Raw genomic sequence first — 15,345 nt, forward strand, 5'->3', positions numbered from 1 at the left:
ATTGAGATATATTCTTCTCATTGCTATAATAGTTGGGTTTAGGTTAGAATATTACACACAGACCTGCACCATTTATATATTTGATTTTAGTTGTATCAATGGTCATTTGTGAGACTTGATGGTCTGAACTCCTCCCCAAGAATGGAATACAGTGGGATTAAGGTATTAGATAACAAAAATATTATCCAAATAACAATCCAGAAGTGGAGAAACATTCATGTTAAGTTTGTGTAAACATTTTGCACCCCCACAAGAACCACTGCTAAGGTCTAAGATAAATAAAATCAGTACATATGTGTTTCAGATATAAAACTAAAACCATGATTCTTTCATTCTACTCTTAGCACTTGATTCCTTTGGTCTTTGTGGCCTTAGTTAATCTTCTGAAAATATAATGGTCTTGATTTATGTGCTTAGTCCTTTTCAGTCCTGGAAATTCTGAGTCCTTCACAAAGATTCGTACTCTTACTCTAAATGGACTAAAGGATTTTATAGTCTTGCCCAGCCTGAGTCAGCAAGCACCCGTGTCAGCACCAGGATCTGATAGTCCCAGTAACAAACATAACATTTATGTTCCTTACTTACCAAATCCATTCTTGGGGTCACGTTTTAGGCTGACACAAACAATTTCTCTTTCTAGACCACTTAGCAAAACTTCCTTTTGGATGGCTGGTGATCCAGGGGCTGCAGAAACAAAATAGCTAGAATAAATGTAGATTAATGCAGGGAGATACTATATTTGTGTATTATGCAAAACTGGACCTTCAAAAATTAATATACATTTTATCCTTGACTTCAACATTACTGTTACTTTTGTATCTATATAATTCTGGAAGGAAGCTCAAACAAGTCTTCAGAAGTTTTCACTCTTTCAAAAACACTCTGTACAGAGCTGTGCAATGTCATCCTACAATGTTCCTTTCTAGGAGAATATATAATTTTCTGCAACATTTTTATTTAGATCAGAATATTTAAAGAGTCAGACATGCAGTGCCCATTGAACCTGAGGGTGATTTGGACACAAAATCTTCTGTGGGCTCTAGCCTTAGGCCCTGTGGGCCCTTTTGGCTCTGAAAGTGCAATCGAACCAACACCAATTGCAATGGTGACTATTTAACATTGAGCTATTGCCACAGTGTGTTTAAAGTACTGTTCTAATTTTTAAATAGACTAACCAGAAGAGCATAGCTTTGTATTCTGTAGACTGGCTCCCCATGTGCATACAGTCTGGCTTCTGATAGAAAAATTAGATATCCAGTCCTTATTCCAAGAAAAGTCATGCAAGAGGAGAGGAAAGACCTGGAGCCTATGCTGTCCCATGCGTTACTTACTGAGTTGCAGACCTCCGTTTCAAACCAATGACCTCTGAGCACAGGGGTATTGCCCCATGCAAGAGTCTCTGGGTGTACTGAGCTACATCTCTGCGGAGCGTTAGGCACCATTATAGAATCATTTTATCACAAAGTCCCTACCACTGAACCTGATGCAAAGTGGGAGGTAAGGGGAAGAATACAACTTGTCTTGCTAAACTCTGGATTAGTTTCCAGGACTAGAAGGAAAAAAAGGATAGTCTTTAATCTGTCAGTAAAATATATGTTGGTCTCCTTCTATTGAAACAATAAACATGGCAGGGTTCTGTCTCTCTTTATGATTATTATACTCACCACTGATTGTGTTCTGAGTTGAATGGATGGAGAGGAAGTCATAACTCCTTTGCTTTCCATTCAAATTGATGTGCATTTCCGACTGGGATAGCCCTGATAAAGATCTGGATAGCAGGAAAGGAAGACTGTGTTACAGGAAAAAAACAGCAGCGGTATTTAGCACTCTTCATTGTCATTAGTCTGTCAGAGCTAAGTTGGGAATGCACGGGTTTATAGCCTTTCAAAGAGTATTCTGATTTCTGGGACATTTCATTTTAGGGGAAAGGTAATAACAGCTGCCATTAGACCACTCATATCCTGACTGATTCCTCCTGTGTGTTGCACTGAGCTGACTGCAGGTATCAGGAAAACACAGCATAGTTTCCACTATGATTCATTTAACCCTGACGTCCATTTAGACAAAACCAAGTCTGAATGTTTTTCTGGTAATTCATGTTCTCTTTGACTCTATTCTAACTCTTAGTATTCTAAAAGGCAGTAGAATTCATCAAAGGCCTTGAGGCTGTGCAGTTATAGTAACCACCTACACAGGTGAATGCACCAAAACAAAGAGGGAGAAGTTCTTGCGCTGTTCCCTGTGATTTGCACACTTGGACATGGAGGAATCAACTAAGTAATGATCTCTGCATTCCTGACCAAAACCAGCTTCTAATGGTTTATTAGTTCACATACGGTAATTTCCAGTGAAGATACACAGATATGAAAGATTTTACATTTGTTCTCCCTCATTTTTGTACTTCCCCATAACCCAATTAGTGCTTTCTTCTTGAGTCTGGTACAAATTTAAATGTCACTCTTTATCAAGTTCTGCTCTGTTAGTCTATTAACTTCCTGCCTGCATTTGCATTACTGTTGGCACCATAGAGCCCCAGACCTTTTTGTGTGACCACAAGAACTTAAAAAAAAAAAAAATTATGTCTGAATCTTCTTATACACGTTCAGAGAGAAAAAGCAAACCTACCTGCCAAGATTGCTTTTTTCTCTAGCCCTGTTGTTGGTTTCCACACTGAGGTTATCACAAGATTTGCTCATCATACCGGCAGAAAGGTTTTCCAGGTTTGCTCCGTAGAGCATGTTCTCTGAGCGAGACAGTCTCTGAATAAGGGCAAGGTGTTCATGCTGAGCTGCATATGCAGAATTTGATTTGTCTATTTCCAAAAATTTACTGTCCTCTGAAAGACAAGCAAGAGAAGGGAAGAAGCAAAGACAAATCCGCTGATATCGCGCCTTTTTAAGCTCAAAGGAACTTTAAATAAAATCTTTTTAATGTGCCAGAAAAAGTATTGACATTACAGGTATAATTGTTCTTTTATCCTTGAGGATACGTAGGCCTTGGGGCAAGTAGAAAGAGTTTTCTTTTATAAAAAGTATATGCTGCATTTAGGTTTAATTTCTGTGAATTATACTACAAATGCATTTTCCACAAAGACAGGTGAAATGTACAAACCTGTATAATTTAGATCTGAATATTTCTGTTAATTGTGTTTTGTAAATGATTGGTGTATGAGAAACATGCCTTATGAGGCCAAATTATCCAGGTTGGTAGTTTCTCATCCTTCACAGGCCTTCCACTCCAGTATATTTATATTCCAGAGGACAGGAACTCTAGGAACACATGCTCTCTGAAGTTCAGTGAGACCCCAAGGAACTGAGTCATCTGCACAAATGAAGTCAAATGAAGACCATCTTGGTGGCAACATGTGCTATCCAGTTGTCTACCTTTCTGTGAAATCTACCACTTGCTTAATGACACCTGCCTACTAACATACATGTGCCAAATTAGACTTAATCAGACAAATTAGACTGTTCTAACATTCAGTGTAGTAGGAAACAACTGAAGCAGAGTGAAACTGCGGTGGCAGGTTCTAATTCTTAGATTTCGTGAATGTACCTTACCTAAAACATAACCTTGTCCTACGTTCCCTGTAACAAAAGTGCAATTATACCTCACCTGATGACGTTTGTCGAAGTTGCCTAGAATTCATCTGTGCATTGAATTTGTGCTGGGCAGAGCAGAGGTCCAATAGGTATTTACATGTCTTTGCTGTATCAGTAATGAAGGTGTGTTTCTTGCCACTAAAGCTGCTTTCAATCATGAATTTTTTTCTCTGAAGGGGAAAGAAAAAAAAGCACAGGTTGCTTCATATATCAGTCATTTACACTGAGGCACTGACAGTTTATTTATATAATCTTGTTGGTTTGTTCTGTTGTATTTATGCCTGACTGCATCCCTCCTGCATGCAGTAAATGTCTGTTGTAAATTCAACACTTGTAAGCCATTGGGATCATAAATCTTCTATGTCGCAAGTCAAGAGCCTTAGGACAGTGAATGCATTGATAGCAGGTTGCTAAAACTGCAAAATTTGGCCCTACAGATGCTAAAATTATTAAACAAATTTAATATGACAAGGAACATATCTTCACGGGGGAGAAGGACCATTTTTGGAGAGCTAACAAACTGGGAAATATGTGATTCAGTTTGACACCTAAACTGTACAATAGTACATTGATATACCTCTAATGTCAAAATCCCATTTAGAAATGGGTCACACTCTTGTCACCAATACTATTTTGTTAACAGACATCAATATACTAAGAGATGAGGATGGGGACAATGAGATCTGGAGAGGGAAAGACATGTTCCCATGACATAGGCAGAAAAACAGAAGACAAGAGCAGTATAGACAAGAGAGGAATGAATAAGGAATATGCCATAGGGAAATTGGGAATAGTCTCTGTAACAGTCAGCACCAGATTGTTGAGTTTTATAGTAATTTGTCTTTGGCTGCAGCATAAATAATGCAGAACTATAGCTCACAAAAAACTCAGTATCTTTGTATTCACATGCAGATCTAGCTTTGATTTTAAACTCTTTTCAGAAAGGACTTGCCCATATAGAGTGACTCTAATTCTCTCTCTGAATTTAATAAATTTATCAAAGTTACACGAAGAAAGGCAGTAAAGTGGTAGAGAAGAGATTCAGTTATTTCCAACTCACATGAGCTGAAATTCTCTCTGTTTCACGCCACTGGAATCTTAAACTGGCAATTCTTGTATGATTTTTGTTCTCATAGACAATGATGCCTTTGGCACAGATTCCCAGGATGATGTCCCCTTCTGTTCCTTTCTTCTCTTGGGATACGCGATAGAATAACACTCCATATTCAGGAAGTTGCTGAGTCACCTTGTAGAGAAAAAGTGTTTTTACCATACCTTACTCAAAAAGAATCATGGGAAGAAAATTAGGAGGAGAAAATGCTTTTGAGTGTCTGAGGAGCCAGTGTCTGCCCATGCTGTCTAATGCAAGTTATATTCTGAGCAACTCACCCAGAGGTTCTCGGAGTTCATGCTTGTCTGTCTTTCTCCTGTACTTGGCCACAGAAGTGTTAAAATGTGACTCAGACACTTTACAGAACCATATTCCTTATTCACATATAGAATGTGATTAGGATTTACTGTCTGGTCTGCAGACCAATATGAATTTATCCTAAAACCTTGTATTTTCTTTCTGGGAAGCTACTGTAGAATCCTCAAATGACTTTTCAATTGTGAATAGAGATTTTCAGTGACCAAAATAAAACACTTTAAGAAGATCTTTTTTTTTCAGAAAGTAACCATAGTACAAATGTTCAGGGCCTGAAAACTGGGGCATCTATAATCACTAGCTGAATCTGGGTTTTTAATTTTTAATCCCTTTCATATTTGGAATTTACATGCTCTCGCCATGGGGTCTGTCTTTCTCACTTTGTATGATGTGTTGGCTCCTTCTACAGACGTATTCATTGAAACAGATACTAACAAAGCTGCTTTTCTTCATTGGATTTGCCATGCATGATGGGACTGTCATTAAGGCTAAGCTTCAACCTATTTCTTCAATTGCACTGACACTGTTAGATGAGGAACTAATATAATTAAATAGCAACTGAACTAAAAAGATGCTATAAATAACAGCATGTGACACTGCAGCAAAATGACTACTGGTATTTATCCATTATCTAATCCCTGATATTTTTCATTTATTGGAAAGCAGAGAGGTTTGGGGAGAAAGAGAAATTAGCAGAGAAAAAAGTTAAATCCCATGTCATTGTGACACTTCAGAGCACTAGAGAAACAGTCAAGTGCGAAAATACTTCTGATAACTCCTTCCTCACTTCCAGGTTTCACAGATACTTTCAAACAAACAATCACTACATGTTTAGAAAGGGGCTGAACAGCTGCTGTAATTTCAGAAGTCCAAAAAGTGCTTATTCTCATGTTTTATAATCTTCTGGAGCCCAGACATGTTGGTAGCATGCCAAAAATTTACATCAAGCCTTAGAATGCTGCAAATACATCAAAACGTGTTATAAAAGCTCTCAGTGATAAGTGACAGTATCTACAGCAGAATGAAATCCTGAGGTTTTTATTGACTATTCAAATTTTTTCACCATATCTAAAATCCACTGTATCAGGCAAGAAAAAATATAGACAGTGGTAAACAGAGAGGCGCTTTCTACCTCAAAATTAATAAATAGTATTTGGGGTATGGCAAGTTACCTTTAAAAATTCTAGTTCAGCTTCATCCTCAAATAGGGAGCGATTCATACGATGTAATTTAGCAAGCTCTCGCTGTACATATGCCAGGGTCATTTTCTCTATTCGACTTGCTGGAACGTAGTCTTCAACACGAAAATAGCTCTTTCCATGCATCTGTGGGGGAAAAGTTGAAAAAAACCAAAGCGACGGGAGCCTTTTGTTCTTTCTTGGCTTTCCTTATTCGTTACATTTCATTTTCAGGATGACCCATCTGCAGAAGTCACCCTGCTGCTATTTCCCAATGGAAAGTGGGAACAGCACATAGTGTCCTGACAGCCAAATTGCCTCTTGTCCATGTGCTCAGGCAGCTGCTCAAGGTACACACCACTTCTTTGGGCAGAGGGGAGAAAGGAGCTGGGCCTACAGGTGTCCTGCACTTAGAGCTGACAGCTACAGCTGCATCTGTACAACCTACAGTGGAGGACCCATTGCCATGATAGATCTGAGCACATGGATCAGACCAGCCAGTGTTCAATTAACAGAGATACACTGATCTACATAGCTGAAGGTATGGAAGACAGCATAAATGGGTGTTTTCTAGACTCTTGAAAACTAGGACAACTACTTCAGATGTACAGTCAGAGACCTTCCTGTCTTTGCAACTTGCAGATCTGAGCCTACACATAAAATAGCTGTGAATCCTGAAGTGCTCACTTGCTTTTCTCTTCCCTATTTACTAATCTCATTAAACCCCTCCACACATTCAAGCTGGGCCTGTGTTGGAAACTTTCTACCAATTTTCTGGAGTTTTAGGACATATTATCAATAATGAAGAACCTAGATTCTCTCATCATTCTGCCATATTTCCTGGCAAATTCACCTGGCTCATTACTGCTCCGTAATCAGGAAAATTTTGTAATTTTTTAAATTAAGTCTGAAGGACTCATCTGGAGGACTTAACTGAAGTTCTCTGTTATTCACATTTCTTCTTTAAATGCTATTTGACAAACAAAAGCCTCAAAAGTTGTAGAGAGAGACCTCTGAGAAATACTGTATTATTTCTCCACACCTCAGAAGCATAATTGCCAAGCTCTGCCTGTAGAGCCAAAGCGCCAAGTTTCAGGGCAGTCTCATCACTGCAATACAATCGCTCCTCCAAAATATCTTTACGAAGCTGCAGGTAAAATTGATGCCTTGTCAAGCCGTGCCTGGAATAGAAAATGGTTTAGGAACTCAGGAAGAGCTTTGAATGGTATCCCTAAATGCTACTGCTTTTCATTCAGTCAGCAGAATTGTGCACTTACTGAATAACATTGAAGTGGTTGACAAAGAATTTTATCCTTAGAAAGAGAGTGAAATTAATGATGGACATTTTCTTCTTGGGTTGGTCATTCCAGCCATCTGGGGCTACTTTGTAGAGTTTGGTCTCCTCATCCAAAAAGAAGAATTCTTTACCTGAAATGAGAATTTTGGGTTCTGTGGTAAACCTGGATATACTTCAGTAGTTTAAAGTTCTGCTGTCTTCATAGAGTGTATCACCAGCAATAAAAAATAAAGTGGATTGGAGATATCAGCTGAGATTTACTTTTCTGTGTCATGATTTAAATTATTGCTCCTTTGATGGAGAACATAGGACATTACGTAATTTTGCATTACAAATGTTAGATGCTGGATTCGTATGGTGTCTATGAAATCACTCAAGGATTCATGGGGCGTGCATTCTTCTCCCCATTCAGGTTCTGCACCCCTTTGTAATTCTCATTCCCTACACACAAGGTGTGTGCTCTTTCCCAGTGCCTCAGCTGTTTGTGCCATCAGAAGGGGACTAGGGAGATGTTGGTCGGGTAGATGACCTAGCTGAACCTGTACTCCCACTTATATCTAGGAACAAACACAGACAGCCTTTCCCAGTGCAGTGCTTCTTGGAATTTCTGCTGGAGCTGCCTGGCTCAGTGTTACTAGAGTGCAAGGCTGGGACACAGCCTTTTCTGCCTGGGAATATCAGCCAGTAAATGTCGTATGGCTGTGCTGATGCACAGTCCTAGGGCAGACATGGTTTACATCAGTGCAGTGCAGTTTAAACCAATATACCTTACTTTTGCACAAGCTTTTATCTGCCTCTACCTAAGGTTCTTAAAGGATATTACTGGAATTCTTTGATAAAGTGACTACAGAGGCACTGAGGGACAGAGCTGTCACTGTATTAGCTGACTCTTTACCTTTCAGGTAAGCCAAGCCAAAGTAGAAATGTTCCACCAAGTTTGCATACGCCACCACAGTGTTGAAAACATCTTTTGCCTTGGTCTTGATGTCACATTGCACCTCAAGGCACTGGCCATTGAGTAGAATCACATTGAGATCCCTTTGGGACAAATAGGATTTCCCTTTTTTAGTCTAAGAACACACAAGAAAGAATGAAGAATGAGTGCCCAGTACAAGCAATACAAGTCCCACAGCATTTTATTACTGAGGCCCACTAGTAGCCTCTCTCTATATACCCTGATGGAACTGGTCACACCACCATGCTATTCTCTGCCTCCCTTCTCATAAATTGATATCACAAACATTTCTAATTTTTTTAAAACCCAGAGAATCACAACAAAACAGCTGAACATACTCAAATTCTGCAGTCACCAGGGTTATTCTAGATTTGGAGCTAATTCCAAATTCACTCATTTTAACTGCTGTCTGCTGTCAACTTTCTACCTTATCTTAATGAAACATAAAGTATGTGCTTGCAAGCTGGAGAAGTCCCATACTTTAGAACTAGACATCATATTGCAGATTTGCTGTACAGTCTTTGTCTCAAAAGTGAGACAAAGGGCTAAAGTGAGCATTCTTAGCTGAGAAGGACAAATTAAGCTTTTTTTGCACCAACAGAAATAACTAAATAGCACTAAGAATTAAAGTGCATCCTTTCAAGTCTCAATACCCTTGCAGGAACACTAACTCATTTTGAGAGGAGGACATGGAAAGAATACTGGATTGAGACTCAGGTGAAACTTATAAGAGCCCTAACTAAAATGTCTGTGGATTGTTTCTAAATACTTAATACTCATACTTACCACAATTGATCCAGGGAGCTGTAAGGTCACTGGTGGTTCACTAGACAAAATAATAAATTCTGGACCTGAAAACTGCAAGGAGGTAATTTAGAAATTTAGTAAGTCTTTGTAATGGAATGAAGATCCCAAACACAAGTATCAATGAAACCCATGTCTATTGATCTGTATGCTGGACCTAATTGACTCCAGTGTCTAATAAGGTGCAAATGCTGAATGATGACTTCTCTGTGTTTAGGGTCACTCCTGTGTAGTTTCTCCAGAGTCTAAGTGGGAGTAAACTCATGCTGAAGCATTTTCTTCTGTAAAAGCACTTAATCAAGATCCATCTCATCTACAAGGCACCTATTTTCACGATTCTTACAGAAACTTAATTTATTCTGAGACCTTTTCTCATTAGATTCCCAAACTACTCTGGGGACAGTCACAGACATGTAAACACATACATACACACCACTGTGATTGAATAAGCCCAGCTTCCCTTGGAACTAGACTGAAATGCAGAGCTTTCTTCCCCATAATAAAGGCTGACTGATGGTTCTTATTAGTAGACAATGCATTCTTTTGTTTTAACTTCAAATAACTACAACTTTTTTTTAAGGTCTTTTTTTTCTTGCTGAGCATTCACCTCACCTAATTTTATATATTGGGTTTTCATCAGATGCATCTATGCTTTTAGATCCCTTAAGCAGACAGAAATAATTAAATGTCTTCAAGTAATAAGATGTGAATCCTTCCAGCCATTCACCATGGCTTAGTAACTTGGCCCATTTAGATACTTAGGAAAAAAATAATTAATATTTATTTAATAATAGTAGTATGGTCCTACCAACAGAAAATGCAGTTTGTATCACACTAAAGAGTTACTAGCACTGTGTTGTAGCAGTTGCTGAACTCCTTCTGTGAAAGGCCTTTATTATCCCCACAAAAATCATCATAATAATAAAATTTAAAACAAAATTTATATGAATAAAGGTAATTTTTCAAAGTGTCTAACTGAAGCTCATGACCAAATATTTGTCACTGGTCACTGTCGATCTTCTGAACTGGGAAGAGATGAAAGGGCTCATCAGCCTGAAACCTGTCCCTTCTTATTCCACAACAGAAAACTCCATATGAAGGATCATGGTGGAGATTTCTGTGATTCACTTATTTCTGAATTTTTGCAATCCAACTTTTAAAGAAACATTATCCTTTCCATTTACCAGAGTCCTACCACAACTCGGAATAGTCAATTAGGAGAACTACTGTCTGGGCACATTCACTGCCAGCCTATGCTTTCTGACCAGACATACACTGTAAAAAAAAAAAAAAAAACACAAAAACAAAAACAAAAAAACCCAACAATCTTTGAGCACCATTGGCTGCCAAATGTTTGGGTTAAGTGTGTCAGTAAATTTTTAAATTTTTTTGCTGTTTTGAAGTGGTTAGTGAAAACAGTCCATATGGTGTTTGATGCTTGCAGAAATCACTTATGTAGGTCAGAGAGGGTTCAATTATCAGCTTTTGCATAGTCTTTATGGGCAATTGCTTTTACTGCCTTCAGTTCTGACAGCACAACTGGATCATGCCTGATTTGGAGTCTGTCAATTTAGAATACCCATCTGATAAAATGACTCAGTAGCTAATGTGCATATCACTGTTGAACAAAAATTAGATGAGAGGCTTCTCTGTAGTGATATTTACATTTCAAAATCAGCTTATATGTTTTTCATCATTTACCTTTTCCTTCCTGTGAAAGAAACATTTCTGTGATGCAGCAGCTGCTGAGTAGTCCTTTGTAGACACAGAGAAGGTGGAGCCCAAGCTTAACAGGTTCTGTCGGCCATTCTTCTGAGCTCCACCTGGGATTTCTTCTACAGCACTCACCGACCTTTAACGGAAATGTCATAGTGAGAAAAATATATAACAATCAACACAACACCAGCTTGGGGAGGACAGAGAGCTTAAGGTACAGTAACTACTGGAATACTATGAAGTCCAAGGCAATGTCTGTTATAAGCTCCTTAATGTTCCTTTACAGAAAAAGAGAAATAATTAAACAGGAGTAATAGCACTGGTGCCCTTTATAAATAAATCTAAACTCTACTTTGATTCAATAGAGTCAGGTTTGTTTCTTTTTTTCATTTGATGAGCCAGATCCAGCTGGTTTAAATTTGGTGAAGCCAGCAGGCAAAGTGTATAGCCCCATTCCCTTCCGGGAATTCTACAGGATGAAACATACTATGCACTCCATTAAAAAATAATGATTGTGTGGTTCAGAAGGTGAGGTTTCGTTGAGGTGGATTTTTGTTAATTACATTTTTTCAACAAATGCCAAAGACATGTGGAAGCTTTTCCATTAAGCCAAAGTTTCATCTTCTTCTTTTGCACATTGCAGACCTACTTCAGGAAACTATTCAAGGCATTTCTAAAAATTTTTAACAAATTGACTGGAGTATTTTCTCATCTCTTCTGCCTAGTATCCAATAACAGGGAACATGGGAGTGATTCAGAGCTACAATAGGTGGGGTTCAGAGATGATGTTAGGAACCATTTCTTTGCTTAGAAAGGGGCCAAACACTCAAAGAGGCTTCCTAGAGAGATGGTCACCGGTCCAAGCCTGTCAGTTTTTAAGAGCCATTTGGAGATGCCCTTAATAACATGCTTTAAGTTTTGGTCAGCCTCGAAGTCGTCAGGCAGTTGGACTAGATGATTATTGTGAGTTCTCTCTTCTCTCTTCTCTTCTCTTCTCTTCTCTTCTCTTCTCTTCTCTTCTCTTCTCTTCTCTTCTCTTCTCTTCTCTTCTCTTCTCTTCTCTTCTCTTCTCTTCTCTTCTCTTCTCTTCTCTTCTCTTCTCTTCTCTTCTCTTCTCTTCTCTCCTATTGTATTTTACATTCCTCTGTCTATAAAGATATCTAGTTATTTTTGTTTCTATCAATGCAACCTCATAAGGATCAACATTTACTTAAGAAACGTGCCTCAAAATTAGCTGAAGTGACCTTTTTGAGCATAAAAATGTTATTAGCTCAAAATCCAAGATTCTTTATTAAGAAGGCTATCTTTTCCTGTGGAAAACACTTCCTGTTAGGTGAGAGATGCCAGATTTGACAGTTATGTCTTCTTTAGATATAGACCAGAGCCTTGTTTACAAGATTCACTTTGTGAGATGTGAATTATGTTAATTGGTCTGCCTACAGGTTGAGCATGATGATATTAGTAAGCTTTAGATAGTAAACCCATCACTAATTTTTGTGTTGGTTGTACTCCTACATGGGAAACTGGTGATTTCCAAAGTAATTCCAACTCCACTGCTGTCATGGTACTTGTAATAGGGTGGTGACTGTGGTAGAAATTCAGTTGCAGATGGTTACAACCAGAGGTGGGGTTTACAGTCCTTGAAGTTCTATGGGAAACAGCTTGCCGGGAATTAGGAGAACAGAGTTCATCTTTCAGCAGAGATGGGGAGCTGCTTCTTGGGAGCATGATTTTAGATCAAGCATATTATGATCATATCGAGGTTGTTAGTCAGAGGCATGGCAATTGCTCTGAAGTATTCAGTAAATAAATCCTCTGTTACTCATAATTGTTGGATATATGATGCATATATAAATGTCTGTGAACACACATAAAAATATATGTGTGTGTAGTTAAACAAGTAGACAGAGACTTCTTTCTTCACAAAAGCAGCCACTATCCTTCAATCAGCTTGTAGATCTCTCTTGTTGCAGTTTTACAGTTGTACTGCGATATCACATATTGTCCAGATTATCATGGCTGATTTATCAGGAAGTTCAAACTGTTTACTCAGGACACATTTAATTGGGAGTTGATCTAAATTGAGCATTTCCTGTGGGCCTCAATTATTCGTGTCATGGTTAAAAGAAGAAACTCCTATTTAACTGGGTCAAGAACCCAATTTAAATGGGATGTCTGTAGGGATTACATGGTGCTTAACTATGGGATTCTGGTCTTCGTGTGCCTAGAGGCTGACAGTACTTACATTTCTTTTTTGTTTGGAAACAGCCATGGTTATAGCTGCACTGTGCTAACACCCAGTCTAGAACACTCTTGTTTGGCAGCAGTGGTGTTTCCCTGGCTTTTGAAAAGGAGTCAGTGTCACTTGTACAGTTCTCAGTTTTCTTTGTCAGTGTCTACGGGGCTGCTGTCCATGCCATGGCTGAAACGAGGCTAATCCTCATGGCAGAGCAAAGGTCTGCTTTACTGCTTGTGTCCCTGGGTTACCTGTAACCCTCCTGTAAAGTGGCAGTGCAAGGCTGGATATGACTGACACAAGTGAGAAAAATCAATCTAAGGAACTGAGGTGGAGATGCAAATGAAAATTATGGTTATATACATGGTCTGACATAACCACTCCAGAACACATAAGGTGTGACAGCATTTTAATGTGACAGCAAGGCAAAATCTGAATGTGGAGAAATATGGACTCTGGCAGAATGCCTTGATGCAGGAAGCAATCACTATTCATACCTTCTCAACAGATTTTTCCCTTCATAAAATTAAATAATTATTAAGGTTAGAAAAAGACCTCTAAGATCATCAAATCCATCCTTTCACAGTCTCTGTGGAGTAGCTTCCCAGTTGTTTAAGTCCCCGAGGACTAGTGCTGTTTCCCTGCCTGGTGGAGACACAGCTGGGGGCAGCTGTTCTGGGTTACAGTGGTAGAGAGTAAATGTGGAAATCCTGAATTTTCTTGTTTTGTATGGATTGTTCAGGGCTCAAGTTCCATTTCACTGGAACTTTTGGACCATTCCACTTGGAACCAAACCAAATCTAGGTGAATATTATTTATTTATTGTACATAATAGAATATTATGTATTTATTAAGTTATTTATTCTATATAAATAGTATATATTATCAGAACAGGCTCAGATGGCAGTTCAGGCATTTTCTGATACTGGCATTGCCACACTAGTAGCTGGCTTCACTTGGTTATAAAACATCTTCCATCTTGCAAAATCTGAATTGGGTTTACCTGTTTATGAAGAGCTTGTAGCTACTTTGTGTCTTTGACCCACTAAGTGTGGTATCACATGATCTGTGAGTCTCTGGAACTCTCCCTGAAATAAATAAAGGAAATTTCAAAATTCAAGCCATAGTAGCAGCACTCAGCATCAGATGTTGGGACAATTACAACAGGGAAGAAATTTAGGCTGGTAGCTTCCTCTCTTGTGTCTTCACTTGGACATGATAAATGGCTATTTAATAAGGTTAATGAATACTACACCAGCAGTATTCCCACTTCCCTAATAATTGTTACTTCCTCTTCATAACCCTTTATGTGAATGTAATTTGAAAAACAGCTATATAGGTACAATGGCTGTCATTTCCATCTGTATGGGAGTAATTTGTGAAACAGCTTTTTCTCTTCAGAAATTATGCCCAATTTTTGTTCTTCTATTTTCAGGCATAAAATGGGTGGAAAAAGCCATGAAACTTCTCTGGCTTAATTAGAGTAGAATATAAAATCAATAAAATTAAAATTATTGTATCTATGACACTGGTTACTTGCTATGTTAAATATATTGTGAATGTTTTTACATAATAAAAACATAGTGGGAGTAGTGAGTGGTTTGTGGGTCCTTAGCAAATAGGAATTGCATTGTTTTTCATCTTCAATCATCTCTGTTGCTACAGAGTAGATGGGTGTTGCTTTGTCCAAATACATGAAGGTTGAAATTTAGAGGCAGAACCAGAGAGGGTTATGCAAATGGTAATGTGAATGTTTCTTGTGTCAGCAGAGATATTTGGAATCTTAGGAAAGGGTGAGAAGGTTACATTTTTCTTCACTTGGATCATTTCATTGATCTTATTTGAAAAATTGCATATCAGACTATTACATAAGCAGGATGATAGAGGTGGTAATATAAGCTCAGTGGAAGCAATCATTTAGATAAAACATTCATGCACTACACCCAGAGATTTTGCTCTGAATTCCAACATGAAAATGTGACACTGAATTCTAGTGCACCAACCAACCAACTGCAATTTTAAAACCTAGAAAATCTACAGTCGCATTGCTAAAATAAGCATAAACATGTGGGTTTTTTTCAAGCTGCAGATGGTAGTGACAAAATGTGAGATTGAGATAAGCTAGTTACCA

The 15,345-nt window shown here is 38.4% G+C and overlaps 2 protein-coding genes across 4 annotated transcripts in view; one reads left to right on the top strand and one right to left on the bottom strand.

The window, feature by feature from the left end:
- MAPK8 (mitogen-activated protein kinase 8) overlaps positions 1–15,345 on the top strand; it is a 144,671-nt gene that overhangs the window by 65,304 nt on the left and 64,022 nt on the right. The window lies entirely within an intron of this gene.
- The window catches only part of FRMPD2 (FERM and PDZ domain containing 2), a 46,942-nt gene that overhangs the window by 21,548 nt on the left and 10,049 nt on the right, over positions 1–15,345 (bottom strand). The window contains exons 8-18 of the mRNA XM_040071293.1: positions 14,218–14,302; positions 13,712–13,730; positions 9,245–9,316; positions 8,399–8,573; positions 7,484–7,634; positions 7,249–7,387; positions 6,201–6,353; positions 4,663–4,848; positions 3,616–3,772; positions 2,626–2,836; positions 586–701 (exon numbers count right to left, since the gene is read on the bottom strand). Coding sequence (XP_039927227.1) covers positions 586–701; positions 2,626–2,836; positions 3,616–3,772; positions 4,663–4,848; positions 6,201–6,353; positions 7,249–7,387; positions 7,484–7,634; positions 8,399–8,573; positions 9,245–9,316; positions 13,712–13,730; positions 14,218–14,302 — 1,464 coding nt within the window. The remainder of the gene's footprint in view (positions 1–585; positions 702–2,625; positions 2,837–3,615; positions 3,773–4,662; positions 4,849–6,200; positions 6,354–7,248; positions 7,388–7,483; positions 7,635–8,398; positions 8,574–9,244; positions 9,317–13,711; positions 13,731–14,217; positions 14,303–15,345) is intronic.

This window comes from Hirundo rustica, chromosome 8, assembly GCF_015227805.2.
Source record: "Hirundo rustica isolate bHirRus1 chromosome 8, bHirRus1.pri.v3, whole genome shotgun sequence".
Taxonomy (NCBI): domain Eukaryota; kingdom Metazoa; phylum Chordata; class Aves; order Passeriformes; family Hirundinidae; genus Hirundo; species Hirundo rustica.